At 47.9% G+C, this 21,743-nt stretch overlaps 1 protein-coding gene across 13 annotated transcripts in view; it reads left to right on the top strand.

The window, feature by feature from the left end:
• Positions 1 to 21,743, top strand: part of TANC2 (tetratricopeptide repeat, ankyrin repeat and coiled-coil containing 2) — a 238,360-nt gene that overhangs the window by 201,258 nt on the left and 15,359 nt on the right. For all 13 annotated transcript variants that reach the window (XM_064636755.1, XM_064636760.1, XM_064636753.1 and 10 more), the window contains 8 exons: positions 2,016 to 2,124; positions 6,355 to 6,477; positions 7,481 to 7,717; positions 9,539 to 9,724; positions 10,509 to 10,602; positions 15,754 to 15,887; positions 16,584 to 16,707; positions 21,295 to 21,470. In XM_064636755.1, the coding sequence (XP_064492825.1) occupies positions 2,016 to 2,124; positions 6,355 to 6,477; positions 7,481 to 7,717; positions 9,539 to 9,724; positions 10,509 to 10,602; positions 15,754 to 15,887; positions 16,584 to 16,707; positions 21,295 to 21,470 (1,183 nt within the window). The remainder of the gene's footprint in view (positions 1 to 2,015; positions 2,125 to 6,354; positions 6,478 to 7,480; positions 7,718 to 9,538; positions 9,725 to 10,508; positions 10,603 to 15,753; positions 15,888 to 16,583; positions 16,708 to 21,294; positions 21,471 to 21,743) is intronic.

The raw sequence follows: 21,743 nt of genomic DNA, 5'->3' as shown, positions 1-21,743 counted from the left end.
CAGAAGGCTGTGACCTGATGTCCTCCTCCCATTCCAAAGAGGAGAAGAGCCAAAGGAAGTCACCAGGCTGTGGTTAACTCAAGGTGCTACAACCACTTCCAAGGCCCTTCTGTTGTCCCAGCTTTTTGTTTTGTCCCTTCTGTCGGTGCTATTTGGGGAATTCTCACAGCCCAGACGCGTGGGATGGGAGGCACTGCCCTGTGCACAGAGGCGTCCTCACGGATCCGAAGCTTCAGCTGAGGTATCAAAGCTCTGTTGTGCTGGGCAGAGTCACCATCTGGAGAGGCTGCTCCTTCTCCACGGATGGGAAGTGTGGAGCGATGGGATCCCAGCACGGGCCCTGTGCCAGGCCAGGGTGTGGAGAGCAGCTTGCCCAGCAAAAAAAGGGGTTTTCCTCACTTTCCTCACTTTCTTTTGGTGCTCAAGTCACCCTGAGGATGGAGATACTGTCAGTCCATAAAAACATTTCAGACAACAGTTACTTGAGTTGATGGTGCCTCTGTAAATTGAGTTGCATTCCGGAATGAGGCACAACAGGATTCCTCACCAGTGCAAGAGTTTATTACTTTTAAAAGGGATGTGGTGCTCTTCCACCTGTCCAAACCTGAGGATCAAGCCCTGCCTTGTAAGAAAAAGGTGATTTGTTTCTCATCCCACTCCTCCAGTGGGCACATCCACTGGCAGAGCATCCCCAGGCCCCACTCCCATGAATCCATGTGTTACTGCTCCTAAAGGAGGTTCATTGGCAGGGCCTGGGGGGGCACCTTGCCAGACACCTGGCAGGGCATTACAAGCATTGTGCTTTTATTCTTTTCTTGTTTTGGTTTATTTTGAGATGGAAAATCATTCTCCCTGGGTGTGGATGAGCTGGTAAATCCCCACTGTTGTAAAAGCTTCTATCCTGTGTAATATTTACTTGATGTTTGGCCATCCCAAGGATTTCTTTGCTTTACCAGACAGGGATGAGCTAATAACATTCCCTGTCCTTAAAAACCCTTTTAAAGCCATGGTTGATCTCATGTTTTATTTTCCTTGGCCGGGAGGGGTTTGATTGCTTTCAGTGTAGTCACATTTTTATGCAGTTCCAGAAATGAAGTGGGTTAAAAGGACTCCCTTGGGAGCACCCAGGGGCTTAAGGAAGAATGTAATTTTGTTGGTAAAACCAAGGAAACAGCAGACACAGCCCACTGAGGTTCCAGCGTGGAGCCTCAGCAGCTCCTGCCCTGCTTGCTGCATCTCCTGCAGGGGCAGGTATTTGCTGCTTTGCCCAGAAATTATATTAAAACATCACATTTTTGTACCTTGTGTGTTCTGTGTGTCTGTGGAGAATCAGCTTCTCGCATCTTTGAGAAGATTCACCCATGTTGGACTTGCAGTGTTACAAGCTGGAAGTCTGTAAATGTTTAAAAATGTCAATAAAAATGACCTTTAGCAGTGGAAGTTGTTGTCTGGTTTATTATATTTTGCCTTAAACAGGGCCTGGTGTGTAGCTCAGTTAATTTGCTTGGGTTGTCAACCTGGTAGGTCATGGCCAGAAGCATCTTTATTACTGGAGAACGTGTTTACAAGGAAATAAAGCTTCACTGCAGGTCTGGCACAGGGTGGAAAGTGCAGGTGTCATTTAAAGGACATTTTTTTCAAAGTGTGGTTATTCTAAATATGGCATTTTCTAGTGACTCCAGGGTTGGTGACAAGCTTTGCAAGTGTGGTTCTTCTCTGTTAAATGACTAGAAAACTGACACTTCAGTTTTCATGGAATTGTACCTCTGCTGTTTTCAAATTTACATCTGCTCATAGAAAATCTATTGGCTGGGGTTTTTTTGCTGTCCTCCAGTGTTTGGGGTGTTTTGAGCTATCAGTGCTTACAATTAATTGGTGCTTCACAAGTGACAATTCATCCACCTCTGTTTCCCAAAGCTGGATGAGGTTGAAGCAAAAAGGGGCAAAAATTACCCTCAAAAGTTGTTTTGTTGGTGTAACAAGAAATCCTAACACACTCTTTCTTCTGATTTTAGGAGTGGCCACACCCTGCTTGCCTTCTGGTTTTCCCGACAAGAAGGAAAATTAAATCGACAGCAAACCATTGAACTGGGACATCACATCCTCAAAGCACATATTTTTAAGGTAACAAAAATTCAAATGAAGACTTAACACCAAGCTCATCCCCAGCACTGGCAGTGCTCAGTCGTGTCTGGTCGTGGGGTTGGTGTAAGAGTGTGATTGCCTGAGGCTGCTGGAGCGAGTAGAAGTTTGGAAAATTGGCAGTGGTATCTAAGAAATGCTTGAAATTAAACCCTCCTTCAGTCTGGAAATTCAGATAGCCTCCTTCCCTAAAAATTGCTCTCCAGCCTAAGAGGTTTCCTCCCCTGTAAGATGAGTTCTTGTAACAGCATCTCGAAAAGAGAAATCTTTTAAAAGCGGATTTGAAGAATCCAACACTAAATTTAGGTGCTGAAGGGGAAATTTGCTGGTTGTTAACATTGGCTGGTCACTCCACATTCCTCTTCACACAGGCATTTCAGACTTGGGTATTTGAAAGGCAAACTCTTGTGTGAGCATCAGGATGACCCATAAATGTCATTCTTCCTGCCTGCCCAGGTACCAGAGGATCAAAACTAGAGGGTGGATTTTTAAGGTCACAGGAAATACGGAATTTCTTACAGCTGTTGGGATCTGTGAGTGTTTAACACCGGTAAAAACAAGGCTGTGCTTTCATCTGGTCTGTACAGGATTTTATAACTTCAGCTCTGCTGTGGGTATTCCTACAGCAAGCAGGTGGTTTGTGCCTTGTGTCAGTCCTGTTGGAGTTATTTACTGCATTCCCTGTGCAACAAATACTGCACCAGTTTCCCCATCAGGTGTAGCAGCAAAGTCTTCTCGTTTGGGAAGGCAATGGCTGGATCCAAAGGGAAGAACCCCAGCTCAGCACTTTATCCTCGGGGTGTCATTTCACATTTTGAGTTACATTCCCAAGGCCAGATTCAGCCCTGAGTTTACTGCTCAGCTGCCATTTAGGTCTGAATCTGGTTCCAGACCTTCTCCATTCCACACTTCCATGGTGGAAACCAATAACAGGGATTCAGGCTCTGAGCAAAGGACAATTTTCATGGAGTGGACGAGCTGTCTACAGATTCCAGGTTTAATTGAGCAATATTTACAGTAGTAGAAAAAGCCAATTAGCATATGAGAAATGTCAGTCCAGCTTTCTGTTCCTCATCACTCAGCAAAACCTTTGGGTGTCCAACACTGCAGGAAGACCAGTGACAGAAAACCAGAACAGAACGTTGGTTGGAAGTACCACAAAGTTTTAGAAGGGTTTGAATTTAGTTGGATTACAAACTGTAACTTAGTCTTTTGCTTTTCCTTGAATAGATTTATTTTGTTCCTTATTTTAACAAGTGTTTACTGAGGATTTGTGAGTGTTTACTGCACAGAACAAGAGCTGCATTAGTTTCTGAAGGAGGCATTAGGCTGGAATATTACAGACCGTGTTTAAGATCTCGAGCATTCTTTAAACAAAATATTTCCTAGAGTACAAGCACAGGCTCTTTGCCTGTTGTAACCAGCTCTATTTGTTTCTAAACAAGCATTTTTTCCATTCAGGCTTTTCTTTCTGTCTGATCTTTTGCTGAAGCATTACCGGCCTGGCCGTGGGTTTTTTGCCAAGTAGGGAACGTGTCAGGTCATCAATTCAGGATGTTCTTCCTCAAGTTCCCATATTATAGCAGCAGCTTTCTGCAGACACAAAGATCCTAATTTTGAAGGTATTTATGGAGGCCTGATGCCATTGTAATTCTGTTTTATTTACCCATCAGAAAGCCAGGAGAAGATTATAACAGGACTAAAGTGTTTTGTTCAGAGACTGAGAGCTGGGTATAGAGGCAAACTTTGATAAAGCAGTGCAGAAAATGTCTTTATCCTTCCCCAATCCTCTGGTACCTTGACAAGGTGATGATGGAACACTTGGAATTTCCAGGTGTAAAAATTCAGGTGCTGACCTGACACATTGGTGGGAAGACACTTTCACATTCCCCTCTTCACTCGCTGGCTGAGATCTGCTGGTTTTCTCTTTTAAACACAAACATCCTCAAACAGTTTGGGGGGAAAAAAAAAGAAAAATTAAAATCTTTTAATCTTTTTAATCAGTTACCAGTCTTAACAGGAGCATATGGAAAGCCAGCTTGGAAAGCCTGGCATGGAGTGAAAGGGCACAAAGAGAAACGTGCAGTTGTCGTACGAGAAGACCCAACCTTCAGACTGACGTATGTTTTGCAAATCAGGCAAAGAGGAGGCTTTAATTTAATCTTAAATTAATTGAAATGTCAGTAATCCAGATGTGGGTGATGCTTTGAGCAGCCTGGTCTAGTGGAAGGTGTCCCTGCCCATGGCAGGGGGTGGAATGAGATGGTCTTTAAGGTCCTTTCCAACCCAAACCAGTCTGGGATTCCATAAGGTGTGAGTGGCCAAATAGCAGAGGAAGTGATAAGTCAAAAATTAAAGATGCTGACAGCTGCATACCAGACAGGACAGAAGAAACCAGCTCTGGACACTGGGGTTGTGAGGGTTGGCAAAGTTATTCAAATGGTCAGGCCATGCCTTGGTCCCGTTTTGGATGATCCCAGTGAAGTGGGAACCACTGGTGGTGTTTTGGTTTGATGTTGTATCACACTGAAATTTGCTTTTGCTGAGGGATTCAACCTTTGGAGTTCTGAACAGGGAATATAAGAAAAGGAGGATACAAGCTGTAAAATGAGAAATAGTGCAGGGTTTTTTTAGCAACTGAATGCTGATGGTGTTGAATGTATTTTTTTCTTTAAAGCATAAATGTCACCTTTTAGGTCTTGCACTAATATCTAAGCATATATATTCTAATGCAACAGTTAAGATTTTTATAGCATCTGTGATTATCTTCAGAGGGCTGTTCTCAAAATATCTACCCTTTTCCTTGGTCCTTGGTGGTGATTCAAACACCTTATTTATGGGCTTGATAGTAGTATAACAATTTTTAAATTATTTTAACCGTTTATTATAAAATTATTTCCCATTTCCCAATTACACCATCCTGAGTTCATGAAATTTAATCTCGACCTTTAATGTCCTGCATTGTGTCATTTCAAAAGCTGCATTTAGCAGTGGCTCAAATTCCTGAGCTCTCTTCTCCCTCTTAGCACAAGCAGATCTTTTCCTCGGTTTAGCTGCCTGAATTTTAAGGAAACAAGCACATGGAGCTGTTATTTATAAAGAGCTTGTGTAATCTGTTGCTTCTTTTGGTGATAAAACTGTTCCAAGTGACAAATCTGTTGATGGCTGGAGCGATGCTGTGGAGTCTCTTCCCCACGTCAGAATTACAGGCCTGCAGCAGCAGGTGGAGATGCTGATTCCTGCACATCTTCCCTAAGAGGAAACAATCCCACTTTTTGCTGCTGGTTTTGTTCCCACCTTTTCAGTCCTACAAGCTGGAACTGTGATCCTGCTGTTTTGCACAGATACAAGTGACACCCCCCCCCCGGCGTGCGAGGAAGTGGAAATCAGGGTGTGCATATCAAAACAGAATTAAGGCTGTCTGTGCAGTTTCCATGGAAACAGCAGGGTTTAATGGGAAATGGATCAGAACAGCAACGTTTAGGGTGTACCCACATCACACAGCGAGCACAGCACGCAGCCAGGCTCCTTCCTGGAGCTCCAATCCCATCCCTCTCCTCTTCCATCCAGCTGTTCACTCCCATCTGTTGGCTACAGAGCAATTATGGCTCTTTGCACAGGAGGGAGAAACCTACAGTTCTGTACTCTGCCAGTTAGTGATGCTGGGAAATATTTCATATGTTGGAATCTTTCTGGAAAACGTCAGAGTTCCTGTGTGTTATGTATAACCTGATCATGGACACCAGCAGGAAAGGTCGGAGATGAGAAGGGGGAATACTGCTCCAGGCTGTGGTTGAGAGTTCCTCAACTTACCTTATTGTGAGCAGACATTGTCTTCTGGTTTAACTGTGTGAATAATAAGGAAATTTGTGAATCAGTCCTGCCAAAATAATGTGTATTTTACTAAAAAAGAAAAAAAAAGAAAAGGCAGTAACCTGTGCTCCTTAGCACGATGCTTGGTGAGGGGTTCTGGTTGCTCACAGTTTAATCCTGCCTTCCTTAGACCCTGGAAATGGCTACACAAGCTTTACAAGCTCTTTCCTACAAGTTTTTAGTCGATTACAAAGGTCAGGTGTGGCAAATCATTGCATTATTTTGGGTGTAGCCACTGTTGTCCTGAAATTCTTTGAAGTCCAAAGGACCAGGAGGATCTGCCTGGTGTAATGGAGCAGATTTGTGAGCTTGGGTCTCAGTCATCTTCTCTTTTTTTAGGGGCTGAGTAAAAAAGTTGGGGTGTCTTCCTCCATCCTCCAAGGGCTTTGGATCTCCTACAGTACTGAAGGTCTTTCCATGGCTTTGGCATCTCTGAGAAATCTCTACACCCCGAACATAAAGGTACCGGAGGAGGGGGAGGGAGAGCTGGGGTGGCACAGGAAGCTCCAGTGATGAGCAGTAACCACACACAGAGGATCCAGAGGAGCTCCCTGTCCATGGCAGTGCCCTGCCCAGGCTGAGCAGCTTCCTGGGTGTTTGTCCTGAGGTGGGGAGAGGCCATGAGTCCAGCTGGGATGTTTTACCATCTGGGATGGTCCCTCAACTCTGCTGCATGGACCAGGAATCTCCTTTTAATTGCAAAGAGCGAATAGTGAGTTTGTGCCTGTGCAAAAACCTGGGGGTTTTCCTCTTCAGAGATGTGGAATGAAACAACTCTTGTTGGAATGTGGCATAAAGGGCTCTGGCTTAGACAGGCACGAACTCGGATGGGACACCAAACCCACGTGCCCATGTGCTGGTTCAGGCCCCTTTTTTGCTTTGTAAGGATGAATGTGTTGACTTAAAATGACCCCATCTCTGCAGCAGAAAGGATTTCAGGCAGGGATATGGGTTTGGAATTGTTCCTCATGTGGAAGGATGTTTGTCCCAGTTCCTCCCCATCCATATTAGGTGAGCCCTGTCCCCAGGTCCCTTCCTTGCCACTTTTTCCACGGCTGCCGAGTGCAGAGGGAGCTGTGCAGGGATAACCAAAGCCAGCCCTAGGGAGGATCCCAGGGGAAGGATGCTGAGTACAGTTCTCTCCAGCTGTGTGGTTTCAGTCCCCATCCTGGGGTGAGATGCCGTGTCTGCAGCTGCTGCAGCAGGGCTGGAGTGACTTTGTTCCCAAACAAAGGGAGGCTGCACCACTCAAACCACTTATCAACCACTCAGGGACAGATTAAACTGCTCCATCTACCTAAAATGGCACCATCTATTGGGCAAGTGGTTTCACTCAGCATTTCATGTCCTCTGCTGTTTGTTTGGAGATGTGCAGAGGGCCCTGGTGTAACATTCTGTTGTCACCCTGACAATAAACTCCCGTCTCTCCAGAACTCTCAGCCAACTGCTCTCCTTTCCCGTCCAGGTCAGTCGGCTGCTGATTTTGGGAGGTGCAAACGTGAATTACAGGACAGAAGTGCTGAACAACGCCCCCATCCTGTGTGTCCAGTCCCACCTGGGCTACGCCGAGATGGTGGCTTTGCTCCTGGAGTTTGGGGCCAACGTCGACGCCGCCTCGGAGAGCGGCCTGACCCCCCTTGGCTACGCGGCTGCTGCCGGATTCCTGAGCATTGTGGTGCTGCTGTGCAAGAAAAGGGCCAAGGTAAAGTGCCACCATCCCCTGAAAGCTGATTTCAGCTGTTCCATGTCTGTGCAAGGCAGGGCGGGAGCTGCAGGACATGGAGCGCTCGCTGAGGGAACACCCTCCAGCAGATGAAGCCTTTTGGGGTTGGCTTTTCTGCTAAAACACAGTGGCTTTAAAAATCCCACGTTGACACCAAAGCTAAGGAACTCCTGAGAATAATTAATAGTGTGTGGAGTTCAGGTCTGAGGTAGGAGCTGCCCGATGTCCCTGTGTTGGTGACCTGCAGAGGGATGTCCTGGGGAAACCTCACAACGTTAAAATGGCAACGCTTTTCCAGCATAAAACGTTCTTTAAATATCTCCTTGAGACACATTTTCCAAAAACTTCCGTCAGACTTGTCCCAGAAAAATCCCTTTTGTTTAGCTTTGTGGCGAGTGTTTGGAGTTTTAATTGTATATAATGAGTCAACTTGAAATACTTTGTTGAAGAAGAAAATTGTGCTGATTTTTGAAGTGGAGCCTGCTGGAAACAATTTGTGGTTTCTCTATATGATTAGTTTCAGTTCAAAAGGCAAAATATGGGTTTCTCTAGTTTTGGTATGAAAGTCAGGATGACTGAGGGACTGTTTAGATCTTGCTGGGTTGTGTTGTCTGTAATAATGCGAAGACAGTATGAAGGAAGAAAAGAATTTTGCTTTTGTTGGGATATTTTAAGAAGAGTTTGGTGACAGAAGTCCTGCCACTAACAGCTTGCCTTGAGCATCCCAACAGTGCTGAGGAAATACCCCAAAACCAGCTGGGTTTATTTTAAAGATGGAGATATTTGCAGTTAAACTGCAACACTGATTGTTGCAGGAGTTGAAAAAGGAGAAATATTGATATATTATTATTGTGAATGAGTTACAAGGTGAGAAATATTTCTCATATGTATTATATAACTGTAATTTGGTCATGAGGCCCTGGCACAGGGTGCCCAGAGAAGCTGTGGCTGCCCCATCCTTGGGAGTGTCCAAGGCCAGGTTGGACAGGGCTTGGAGCAACCTGGGCTAGTGGAAGGTGTCCCTGCCCATGGCAGGGGGTGGGACTGGATGAGATTTAAAGTCCCTTCCAACCCAAACCAGTCTGAGATTCTATGAATTAATATTAGTAAAATATATTAAAATAATAATAATTTCTTATTTTTATGAGAAATAATAGAGCACTGAAGGGGTTAACCAGCAGGAGGATGATAACTGATCTTCCTTTCCGGTGTTCTCCAAGTTCCTGGTGTTGAGATAGGACCTAGAAATCCCAGCTGATGTATTCATGCTCTGAGATACAACCAAATAAGTTCCTCCAGGGCTGCCAAGCACTGTCTCTGTTTCGTACTGACTGTGCCTGCCCTGGGTTCACGTTACAGCGTCCGGCTGCAGACTGAGGCACTTCTGGGTCTCTCAAAAGAAATGGCATCTGGAAAACAGGCTGATTTTCCTTCTGTGGATTTGGCTAAAGGAGGTGGTATCAGTGTGTGTGATTTCAATCCACAAGAAAATTCAATTGCTGGACTTCAGGACTCAAAGGGGAAAATGCTTTTGCAGCCTTTGAGTCTGAAGAAAACTGAAGGCAGCTAAAAAAATAATGATGCCTTCCCCAAAGCAAACACTTGTGGCCAAGAGGATGCCAGAGCCCGGGATGTTGCTTTGGGAATGGTTGGTTTCTGGTCATGGAAGGGACAGTTCACCAGAAAAATGCACATTTTGCACACGTGGCTTTATTCTGAAGCCGGGGCTGGAAACTCTGGAGAAGCAAAGACGTCGTGCCCGTGATTTGGTTTAACTGTGTTTTGTCATCTCTGTTCAAGGTGGATCATCTGGACAAGAACGGTCAGTGTGCCCTGGTCCACGCCGCCCTCAGAGGACACTTGGAGGTGGTGAAGTTCTTGATCCAGTGTGACTGGAGCATGGCTGGGCAGCAGCAGGGGGTGTTCAAGAAGAGCCACGCCATCCAGCAGGCCCTGATCGCCGCCGCCAGCATGGGCTACACCGAGGTAGGACCCACACGGCTCTGCGGGGAGGGGAACCAAGGGCTGGCTCCTGCCAGGCCAAAACGTTGGCCAGAGAAGGTTGTGGAGGTGGAGTCACTACCACTGTCCTGTGCTCTGGGCAGGTTTCCAAGAGACGGAGCGTAACAAGCCTATAAGTTGTTGGAATAAATGTTTGGAATAAACTTTTAAGGATGAGGTGGATGAGCAGCGCGTTGCTTACGCTGCTCCTCCAGCGCGATCAGGAAGGGTGAGGCTGTGTAGCTTTGGATTGTGTGTTGGGGGAGGGAAGAGCCAGAGAGCTTCCTCCTGCCATCCTGGCAAAGATTTGTGGTGGGAAAATGATGCATGGAATCATTTAGGTTGGAAAAAGTCTTTAAGGTCAAGTCACAGCATTAACCCAGCACTACCAACCCAAGCGCTGCCGTCGGCCCCAGCTGCCCATGGCAGCCCCTGTTCCTTCTCCTCTCCTGAGAATGGGTTTCTCTTCAATCAAATACCTCCTCACAGCCTCACCTCCTCCTGGAGAGGCATCCACTGCACACACTGGGGCATCTCCAGACAGTTTTAGGGAACTGACCCTCCCGGGGCTCATCAAGACACTTGGGTGGGGTTTTTTTGCTTGTACGGGTTCAGTGACTGACCTCTGGAAGAACATTTCCTTGAGCTCAGGGTGCCAGGCAGAGACTGTTCCCTCCCCTCTGTGCATTCCCAGCAGCTCATGTCGAGGTGTCAGCACTTTCCATCCACCTCAGCGGGGTTCGTGAGCTGACAGGTCGTTTTGTTTCAGATCGTCTCCTACCTGCTCGATCTGCCAGAAAAAGATGAAGAGGAGGTGGAGAGAGCACAGATCAACAGCTTTGACAGCCTCTGGGGAGAGACAGGTGATTTCTGTAGATGCTGTAGCTTCTTTGTGCATGTTTGTGTTTCTTTTATTGGGCTTCCTGCCCCTGATGCATCCCTGATCCCAGGCACTGCTTTGATGGAGAAGGATCAGTTCCTCTGGTTTGATGCCAGGTGATTAACAGGGGCCAGGGTGGAGCTTTGCACTCAGCTTAAGGAAAACAGAGAAGTTTGGGTTTGAAAATTCTGAGCTTCTGCAGCTCCTGGCTCTTTCCAGGAGTGTGAGGCACCGAGCGTTCTGACCAGGTCACTGATTTCCCTGAAACATGAGATGCACACTCAGTTCTGCTCTTTCTCTCTTGATATTGGGCATATTTATCCAAAGCATCTCCCTGTTTCTCTCTCCCCCTCTCCATTGCATGCAGCACTATGGTTGTTAAATTATCCATTGATTTTCTGAAAACTCATTATTTAGCACCTGGTAGTTAAACAAATGCCCTTTAGTGAAGTCCTTCATTTCTGCATTGATGGGTACAATACAAAATCCCTTCTTTCCTGACTTCTCCCAAAACAAAGGCAGCCATCCATCCCTTCTGCTCCACTAACATCTCCATTTCTTGAGCCATTCCAGCATGGAGTTGTTTGCTTTTAGCTCCAGCGACCTCATAAATATTATCCTCTGTCATTTGTACTCAACTCACTGCTCCACTTGCATCACTGGTGATGTTGCTGTCAGGTTCATACACCCAGGTAATGTTCCTGTCTGGGGAGCAGGGCACGGATGGTGATTCTGTCAGCTTGGCTTAAAAATGACACGATCCAAGGGGACAGAGGGCGGCTGGAGCGCGGCTCAGTCTTTGCTCGCGTTGTTTCTGCTTTGGAGGGGGCAGGGTTGTATTTGGAGCTGGTTTGTAACTGTACCTTTGAAAATGTGGCCTTATTAGAGCCGTGTGATGAATGGAGTGTGCCAGAGAGCATTGCCCTGAGCTCCAAAGGACAAAGCTTGAGGGATGAGGTGTCCTGGGAAGAGCCCAGGGAGCGGCCAGGCTGCCCCGGGCCACTGGCAGAGCACTGGGGAAGGAGCCAACTCCTGTCCCCATGGAATGGAACTGAGCAGCAGGGCCATGGGGCCATTATTAGAGGAAATAGGGGCAACAGATACAAATAAGCAATTTCAAAGTGCTTTGGGGTGTCATGGGAGAAAAAAAGGAACTGGATATGGAATCAGCCGAGTGAAATGGCCGAGTGTTGGTAACAGGACAGGGGCTTTGTACCAGTGAGCTCACAGTGGGTGACCAGTCCTGAGATAAGGACTGGTCATAAGTCATGACATAAGTCATTTTGACGTGAAATACCTCAAATTAACCTGCAACATTTCAAGTGCAGGCAGGTTTAGAAATAGAACCCAGAGCCCTGCATTCCAATCCCTCTGCCTCCTCCTGTATTTGTAGCTTACGTTTAAAACCCACATGGATCCGATTATAGATTTTGCAGAATTTGGATCATCCAAATTATTCTCTGGTATTTGGGTCACAGGGACTGTCATTTAAATAGGACCATGATCAGATGCCTTCAGAGTTCGATCTAAAGCCGCTCAGCCCTGCAAAGTAACCCCATGGGCAGCATCAGGCACTACAGATAAGCCCTTCCCTTCCTGTCCCATGCCCTGGGCAGCTCTGACATTCACAACCTGCCTGTTTCCATCTCTGGCATCCCCCTTCCCATACCTCTGCCCCCAACAATGCCAAAAGCTGGACTAACCAGGCATCTGAGAGTTTCTCTGTCAGAGAGGGTTTTCTGAGTAACTGGGACAGTTGGGAATGTGAATTTGTGATTCACGAATCACACACAAATTGAGGGCTCACCACAAAGGAATATCCGTTTATCCCATTAAAATTGGTGAGGTGGGTAAGTGAGCAAAAGTGAGCCAACCACCAAACTGAGCAGACTTTGGTCTGCGTGGGACAACTCTGTAAGTTTGTATGAAACTAATGACTCTCACATTATTATATTGTTATTATTTCCCCAAAGGTAAATAGAGAGTTTAAATAAATTTGAAGAGGAGCACCGGTTTCCACCTAAAAATAGCAATCTCCTTTAGAACTCTGAATCCTGGTTGTCTGGCTTTTGATACTTATTGCTCGTGTCTAATCTTCCCCAGAGCAGAGCCGAGTGCTTGGCTTGGTGATATCAGCCTGATATCATCCAAATGCCAGTGCCAAGTGACATCATAAGTTTAGGAATTGCTGACAGCACACTACAGCCAGCTCCAGATGGAGTATTTCCCCCTGGGACAAAACCAATATCAAAACCCAGCAGAAAAGTATCTGAGTCGCTTTGTGCTCAGTCCATCGGAGTCGGAGGTGCAAAGAGCGGCTCTGCCGAGCTGTTTGTCTTGCTGCCAGGCTGGGAAACAGATACACGTGCTGGAGAGCAGCACTTGAATGATTCCTTCTCCAGATAAAGTTGTTTTTTCTGTAAGAAAACAGCACCTTCTCCGCACAGCAGCGAAGGCAGAATGTGCTGTGGCAGATCCCTGGTGTTGGAGGCCGTGGCTTGATGCTGGTGGAGAGGGGCACGTCCACACCTGAGCCTGGTCTCAGGTTTTGGTTGAGCTGTGTTTTGAGAAACACGGGGGTTGTTTTATGGTGTTTATGCCAAGACCTGGTTGTTGCCCGGTGAGTTGTCCTCCTGGCACTGCATCCTCGTGATACAGCTGCAAAATGAACATTCCTGTTTGCCAGCCCTGCTTGCTGCTCCTTGGTGGACTCACCTTGGTTGTGCTGGGCCACAGGAGCTCCCTGGCAGACAGTAAAACTTCAGACCAACCCATTTCCATCTCCTTTAGTTCCTCTCATCACCTTTCCTTGGCTTTTCCAGTCTCCTTTCATGCACAGGCACAGCCTTACCTTGTGTCATGTGTGTTTTTTAGACTAAAAGCCATTGTAAGGTTGGTGAGTCCATCTAAGGAGTGCTGAAAGAAGCAGGTACTCCTGGAGTTCTTCCTGAAGTAGGTTAATTGAGCATTTGGACTTGGATACCAGCCACAGGATAGTGCTCTGGGCTTGAGGTGAGCCACAGGATGGCAACAGCTGCTTTGGTTTGAGGGCTGGAGCAGCAGGTGAGGGACCACGGGGGGTTCTCCAGTCCAACCTTCCCACTGGTGAGGTCTGGGTGTGCCTTAATGGGCTCCGGGGTCCAGCTGGGCTGAGTTTCTCCATTTATGAGGATTTAGGTATCTGTGCACTGTACAAGACAAGCTTGGATGGGTTTTTCTCAGCAGCAGGAGGCAAATCCAGATCATCAGTGTGGAACCTTCCTGAAGGAGCAAGCTCTGGCTGCTGAGCAGCACAGGAGCTTCTCCCTGGAGCTGGAGCTGCAGAGGACAAGCTGGAGCCACATTCCCACACCAGTTTCTTGGACCCTGAGGAACACAGCAGCAAAAAGAGATGTCAGTGCAGGCAGAAGGGATTTCAAGGGAGAGTGGAGAAACCATGGATCAAATAATCCTGTTTCAGTGAAGTCTCCAAAGAACATTTCACAATGAACACCAAGCACTGAAGTGATTTACAGTATTCTCATTGCTGCAAACATAAGTCATTTTGACGTGAAATACCTCAAATTAACCTGCAACATTTCAAGTGCAGGCAGGTTTAGAAATAGAACCCAGAGCCCTGCATTCCAATCCCTCTGCCTCCTCCTGTATTTGTAGCTTACGTTTAAAACCCACATGGATCCGATTATAGATTTTGCAGAACGTTCTGCTCGTGGCAGCGAGATGGTTTTTCTTCTTAACTCTTGGTGTCTCTCAACTCCAAGAGAAGCAAACTCCACCATAACGTGGAGCAGAATCGAGAATTAATTAAATCCCCCAGCATTAACAGTGTTGCAGTTGGAAAGCCATCAACACCTCGTAATCAGCCAACCCACAGAAATGTACTTCAAAGAACAAACAAGCGACGTCAGGCAGAAATAAACTCCCACCTTCTGCTCCAACTCCTACCAGAAGCAGCAGAGCGTGGAGCCAGAGGAGCTGTGCTGAAGTGCACAGAAAGTTAGGGAGAGGGAGGAACCAAGAAGTCTAAAATTAACACTGAAACGAGTCACCGGCAGGTCCTGAACTTGGGACTATTTTCAGATGGAATGTGTCTTCTCTAACCCAACCACACTTGGGGGGTTAACAGAGCACATTTTGTAAGGGAAAGAGCTCTCAGGTGTTGCTTCTGCCCACCTGTGATATTATGAGCATTTGGAAAGGAGAGGTAATTTGGGGTTTGCACAAAGACCCTGGCTGGTAGGATCAGACCTAACGTGAAGATAAGCTCAGAATTAGCATTTTTTGTGGAGAACAGGTGATCATATTCATCCTCTTTTGCTTTCCATTTTTTTCCCTGGTTTCAAAGATCTACAGGCTAAAGTGGGATATGGAAGATAAGAGTCCTCCATGTGAATTACACTGCTCTGTGCTTGTTGGGGCAGAGAAAAGCCACAAATGTGACTGGCATGAGTGTCTGTCAGGGAGCTGGTGGTGCTCGCTGCTTGATCCCTCACTTGCTCCCTTGTAGTCATGGTGGGATGAGTCAGGGACAGGTTGAAGAAGGTCTTGTCAAGTACCTGAAGACCTGTGTTTTCTCTGGATATTGAGCCCCTACTCAGACCCCTTCAACCTCACAGCCCGTGGCCTTGGCAGTGGGGAAAATGGTGAAGGTTTCGTGTGATAGGACTCCATGTTTCTTTGCAGCCATACCTGAACCTCAGGAACACCTGTAGGCTCATCTACACCTTTAACCTCATCTACACCTTGAACCTTGGTCACACCTTGGACGTCAGTCACACTTGAACCTCAGCCACCTGTGCCTGTGCATTATTTTATTGTGGTTCTTCCCACGTTTCCCTGCGACTCGGGGAAAATAATGAAAGGTGATTGACTCAACCAGCCTCTTTCCGTGATGTTTTCATGGAAGAGCTGACCTTTGAGGTAACTAAAATGAGAAAAGCTAGAGCTGTAGTGACAAGAGCTAGAACCATACCAACCCAGCCCAGTTTCCTTGTCCATTTTGCCTGTCATGGGGTGTGTTTGGCGTTCCAGGCCCCGTCGCTCGGATGTCCAGCAAAAAGACCCATCTCCAGGTAGGAGAACACTCCGCTGAGCGCGGGGCTCCTTCCCTTGACCGCTGTCCTCTCTCCCGCAGCTCTGACGGCGGCGGCGGGACGCGGGAAGCTGGAGGTGTGCCGGCTGCTCCTGGAGCAGGGCGCGGCCGTGGCACAGCCCAACCGCCGCGGGGTCGTCCCGCTCTTCAGCGCCGTCAGGCAGGGCCACTGGCAGGTGAGTGAGCCGGTCCCTCGCTCCTTAGAACAGCCTCAGATGTGGGGTCGGGCCTTCCCTTCCGTCTCGCTGGAATTGGGGCGGAGAAGAGGAGCCCCAGCTCTTGTGGGGAATGAGCACAGCGAGAAGTGATGTTGATGCTCCAATCGCCCCCAGCTCTTGTTGCTTACAGGCAGCTTTGCTTAAGTCCTGTCTTACCACAGAATGGTGGAATAGGTTGGGTTGGAAGGGACTCCAAGACCATCCAGTTCCAACCCCCTGCCATGGGCAGGAACACCTTCCGCTAGACCAGGTTGTTCCAAGCGCCGTCCAGCCAGGCCTTGGACACTTCCCGGGATGGGGCAGCCACAGCTTCTCTGGTTATCTCACCATTTAGGAAACAAATGGGATGCTCCTGACTTAGAAGGTCATTTTTCCTGCCCTTATACCTCCATTGCTTCTCCCAATCCCTAATATTCCACTTTCCTGGTGGCAGCTCTGCTAAAGCTGGTATTTATATGGATCAGTGTGACACAAAGCAAAATAATTCCTGGTGCTCATTCCCGTTGGAGGGAGCTTGATTCTGAATCTCCTTTTCCTGCAACCCCAGAGGGCCTTGAGGGCTATGAGTTTTTAGGACATGGGTTCCGCTCTGCTCTTCCTCTTCTCTGGCCTCTTCCCAGCTGGGTCTCCATGTGCTGGCTCTGTGTGTTGCAGATCGTGGATCTCCTGCTCACGCACGGCGCCGACGTGAACATGGCAGACAAGCAGGGCAGGACACCACTGATGATGGCAGCGTCCGAGGGGCACCTGGGCACCGTGGAGTTCCTGCTTGCACAAGGTTAGAGCACGTCTTGGGGAGTTCTGGAGCCCATCCATGACCAGTCCCACCTCACTGGCTCCTGCACAGCTGGAGTTTGGAGTGTCAGGGTCACACCACCCCATGTCCAGCTCCTTGGAGAACAGGGCTGGAGTAGCCATGGCCTTAATCTTGGCCGTGTGTTGTGTCTTTAGTGCTCACAAACCCTCCCATCCTAATTAGCAAACAGAACAACATCCCAGGTGCTTTGAGCATTAAAAATGTGCCCTTAAAACACACTGGGACTGTTGCCCTTAGACAAGGAGTGGACACACAATGCCACGGAACCGTCGGCATCGCTGTGGAATGGGCAGCAAGGCTCAGGCACAGACCAGAGCTGGGGACACCTGTTAATTCTGCCATTTTTAGCTCTTGTGTTGTTGCCCACATCTGTGACTCCAGCAGCAGAAGGAGGGTAAGACCCCGGCACAAGCGAGGGGTTGGTGGATCTGCCGAAAATAAGTCAGAATTCTTTTGAAGGGAGCTCTGCAGCTCTGCACCCACGGCTTCCCTTTGCTCAGCCCTTGCAGTGGCTGATAACTCTCCCTCACTGGGACTTACTCAGCCAACGTGGCTCAGTTTTGCTCAGTTCTGCTGAATCTGCTGGAGGTGAGTCAGAACAACCCGTGGGAACACCATCAGCTCTTATTGCTGGACTTCTTTTGAGACTCCTTTGTCTTTTATTTTGTACAAATAGGCAAGGTTTGGTTGGTTTGGTTGGGCAATCTTTTAATTTATTTTTTTTTTCTAGAAATAGCATTTAATTCTTGTATTGTTATTTGATATTTTTATTCCAGGTAAGATCCCTCTTTGGGAAGGGATATTTTCTTCATCTCGTAAGTGCCTGTGTCTGCCCTTTTAGCTAAAAAGTGAGACACTTGAATATTTTGTGTAGTAGTTTTAAGAATATTTTTTTCACTGTAAAATTGTCAAGAACAAGTTTCCCATTGCCTGTCTGTCTGTCCCGAGCCACAGCCAGTGGGATTCTTGCTGCTCAGTGCTGTAACCTGCACAGGGATGTGACAAAGATCAGTTTGAGCTTCTTAGGAACTAATTCAATTAATTCCTTTCTGGTGTTCTGTTATTTTTAAATCTCAAATTAACACTCCCTGTGTTTGAGATGAAACATGGTCCCTTTCACAGCTTGACTGAGTCTGTGTTAAAAGGCTTAAAATAAGTGATTTTTTTGCCCGACTTGAGAACTGTGCATGTTGCTTAAGACTCAGTGGTTCAGAGGAGGATGAAAATACCAGATAATCTGATCTAAAATATGGGATTACCAGTAAATGCACATAATATTTCTCTGGCTCTTTGGACACTGAGAGTCCAAGAAGTCAGAAATATGAAAATTTTTACTTTAAAAGGTCCATTCTCCTAAATAGCTTAGTAAACTCCACTACACACAGTGTAACACATGGTCCTGAAAAGGTAACTCAATCTTGGGCAGAGTGCAGTGAAATGTGGAGTATTTTAATTAAAATGGCTTTGACAGTCCCTCTCAATGTTTCATTAAAATCAAAACTGTGTGAATCATAAGCCATAAGCATTAATTAGTGTGTTGCAAAGCAAATCTCATTTGACTGTACTTGATTAACACAGTCAGCATTTGTAAACATGTTTCATTAGCAGAGTTGGAGTCATCAGTCAATCGGAAACCCCAATTTTTGGAGTTACCCACCTCTTAACACCCCAAAGTAATGGGGATGTGAACAGGGAATTAAACTTCCCTGGTGGCAGCTCTGCTAAAGCTGGTATTTATATGGATCAGTGTGACACAAAGCAAAATAATTCCTGGTGCTCATTCCTGTTGGAGGGAGCTTGATTCTGAATCTCCTTTTCCTGCAAAAAGCAGTCCCTTGATGTTTTTGCTACCTCGGGGTCACCCTGACCGGGCACTGCAGCTTTGGGTGCATCCTCTGTGCAGAACAGATCCCACATCCTGCAGCTTTTTGATGTTCCAAGTGTCAGGCTTTCCTTTCTCCCTGGAGCTGGCTCATTGCTGTGCCTGCTGGATAATTAAATTGTCAGACTAGATGGATGCAAGAAATTTTTTATGATGAGTCCCTGGCTCAGGTTGCCCAGAGAAGCTGTGGCTGCCCCTGGATCCCTGGAAGTGTCCAAGGCCAGGTTGGATGGGGCTTGGAGCAACCTGGGCTGGTGGAAGGTGTCCCTGCCATGGCAGGGGCTGGACTAGATGACTTTAAAGGTCCCTTCCAGCCCAAACTGTGATGAACTCTTGCATTTAGCCCCTTGGGTTTTTTCAGGGAAGGAGCAGCCCAGCCCTTCCCAGAAGCAAACTGGGTTTTCCCAACCAAAATCCCTCCCATTGCAGGATGGATCAGTCCCATGAGATCACCTTAAGCCACTTGGCCTCAAAACCATCCCTTTGTTTCCTGTCTGGCTGCCTCGGTGCTAAATAGGTCAGAGATCCCTGAAGGGTGAAGGATGTCTTTGGAGTCAAGCAGAGGCTCTGCTGGGAGCCAGGGCTGTTTCTGGAGCTTGGTGTTCCCATGAAGGTCATGCCCAGCCTGCCTTGGAGCAGCCTCTTGGCATCCCTGGGGTGGTGTGTGTTGTCTGCTCGCTCAGCCCTTCAGCTGGCACTGCAGGGACACCCTGGAGCCCGGCCCTGTCACCCTGTGGTATTGGGTGTCCTTCCACTGGCGAGTGGGAAGGCTGAGTGATGATGTGGCTTTCCAGGATTCCCTCTTACTGCAGGAACTTTCTTACCTGCTCCAGAAGAGTCAGAGGGGGAACACAAGAGAAGACTTCAATGGTTTGAATGGAAGGAAGTGTCTGGTTCAAATAAGCAGGAATGAAATGAGGCTTTATCCTGAGCAAAACTTGTCCTTGGGTCAGTTCAGGATCGTGTGGAAGAGCTTTCCCAGAGCTCCAGAGGGGCTCCTGGGTGCAGTGTGGGCAATGTGAGAGAAGGCTGGCAAGGTGTTGAGGTGTCCAGAGAGGGGCAGCGGAGCTGGGGAAGGGTTTGGAGCACAAGTCTGATGAGGAGCAGCTGAGGGAGCTGGGACGACTCAACCTGGAGAAAAGGAGGCTCGAGGAGGACCTTTTCATTCTCCACAACTCCCTGACAGGAAGGTGGAGCCAGGGGGAGGTCAGGCTCTGTTCCCTGCTAACAGGCAACAGGACAAGAGGAAACAGCCTCATATTTCTCCAAGGGAGGTTTAGTTTGGATATTAGGGAAAATTTCTTCACTGAAAGGGTTGTCAAGTCCTACAACAGCCTGACCCAGGCCGTGGTGGAGTCACCATCCCTGGAGGGATTTAAAAGATTTAAAGATGTGGCACTTGGGGACATGGGTTAGTGCTTGGCAGTGCTGGGGGAACAGTTGGATTTAATGATCCTAAAGGTCTTTTCCAACCTAATGAGTCTGTGATTCTAAGTTGTCATCCCTTGGCCTGCACCTTGGAGCCGCCGTGTCCCCCTTTGGCGCTTCTGATTGTCCCCTCCCTCACTGACACTCCACGCTGTGCTGGCAGCTCGGGGCTGGGCAGGGGTGTCTGAACACTCCTGGAGAAAACGTTGCCGTGTTATTTCCCTCCTCAAACAACACCAGCAGGGAGCCCTCTCACTCTGCTGCCAGCCGGGCAACGCGTGCGAACGGGGGACGCGTCAGCCGGGATGAACGGGAACGGTCAGGAAATCCACATCCCTCCCCCACTTGCTGAGCATTCTTCTGGAACCAGGAAGGACCTCATGCTGGGAAGTTTAGAATTTACCTCCAGGAGAAAACCACTGCAGCAGCAATCCCTCCCAGCTGCTGGCAGGAGCGTCCCGTAGGTAGCTGCAGCTCCTCGGAGGAGCAGAGCTGGTGTGGATCATCCCTGCACACTCTGTGCCATGGCAACAAGAGTTGTCTTCATGCCATGAAGAGGAGTGTTCAGCTGAAGCTGCTCCTCTCCGTATCCATATGCCGTGTGGAGCAGCACTGACCCGTTGGTATGGCAGCGCCATTCCCTCATCCAAGAAAACGTCAAGTCCCTCTCTCCTTGGCTTGCAGTTGGCAGGAGTTTATCCCACAACGTTGTATTTATATTGGGTAAAGTTCAGGGAGAAATACTGCTGGAAACTGTGTCGTTTTGGGTAAAGGGGAGGGGAGTGAAGAGGGGAAAATATGTGCTTTTTTAGAACTGAGCCCAATTGACTTAGTTCCCCGTGGTGACCTGCTGAAACAGCAAAATGGTCTTCATCTCTGAGTCACACAGGCTGGAATGGGGTTGGATTAAATAAAAAAAAAAGCAGTTAAAAAGAAAGATTGCTGTCTCAGACAAGGGATGTCAGATCCACCCTGCTGCTCAGATGTTTGCCAGGAAAGCCCACAGAGGTAGGTGCGAAAAAGTTTGCAGCTTGGTGTGAATCAACTCGTTTGCCACAGTTCCCACTGGTGCATTTGAAGTCGCCACGGAGGGTGGGATCTGTGGTGGGAGAAACGTTAATAAAGGAATTAATAATTATGTACAGAGCTCTGAAAACAAACTGTCGTCGCCGAGCGGGTGGTTTGCAGCGCTCAGCAGCTGAGAGAGCACTGGAGTGAACCGATGCTTGTCCTTTCAGGTGCCTCCATCTCTCTGATGGACAAGGAGGGATTGACAGCCCTGAGCTGGGCCTGTCTGAAGGGCCACCTGCCCGTGGTGCGTTCCCTGGTGGAGAACGGAGCTGCCACCGACCACGCGGACAAGAACGGGCGCACGCCGCTGGACCTGGCGGCGTTCTACGGCGACGCAGAGGTGGTGAGTGGCCTGGGATGCACCCAGAAGGAAATGGGCAGTTGGTGTAAAAGCCAAAAGAATTGTACAGTTCAGCTTGCTGTAGCAATAAGCACAGAAGGTCTCAATCTTTCATTCGTGCACGTGCTTCCACAGAGGCTGATCAGAGAATCACACAATGGTTTGGGTGGGAAGGAACCTTAGAGACCATCAACATCCCTTCTGCCATGGGCTGGGACACCTTCCACTGTCCCAGGTTGCTCCAAGCCCCATCCAACATGGCCTTGGACACTTCCA

Source organism: Pseudopipra pipra, chromosome 26 (genome assembly GCF_036250125.1).
Source record: "Pseudopipra pipra isolate bDixPip1 chromosome 26, bDixPip1.hap1, whole genome shotgun sequence".
Taxonomy (NCBI): domain Eukaryota; kingdom Metazoa; phylum Chordata; class Aves; order Passeriformes; family Pipridae; genus Pseudopipra; species Pseudopipra pipra.
Note: the sequence above shows the minus strand (reverse complement) of the source record. Positions and strands in the feature narration are given on the sequence as shown.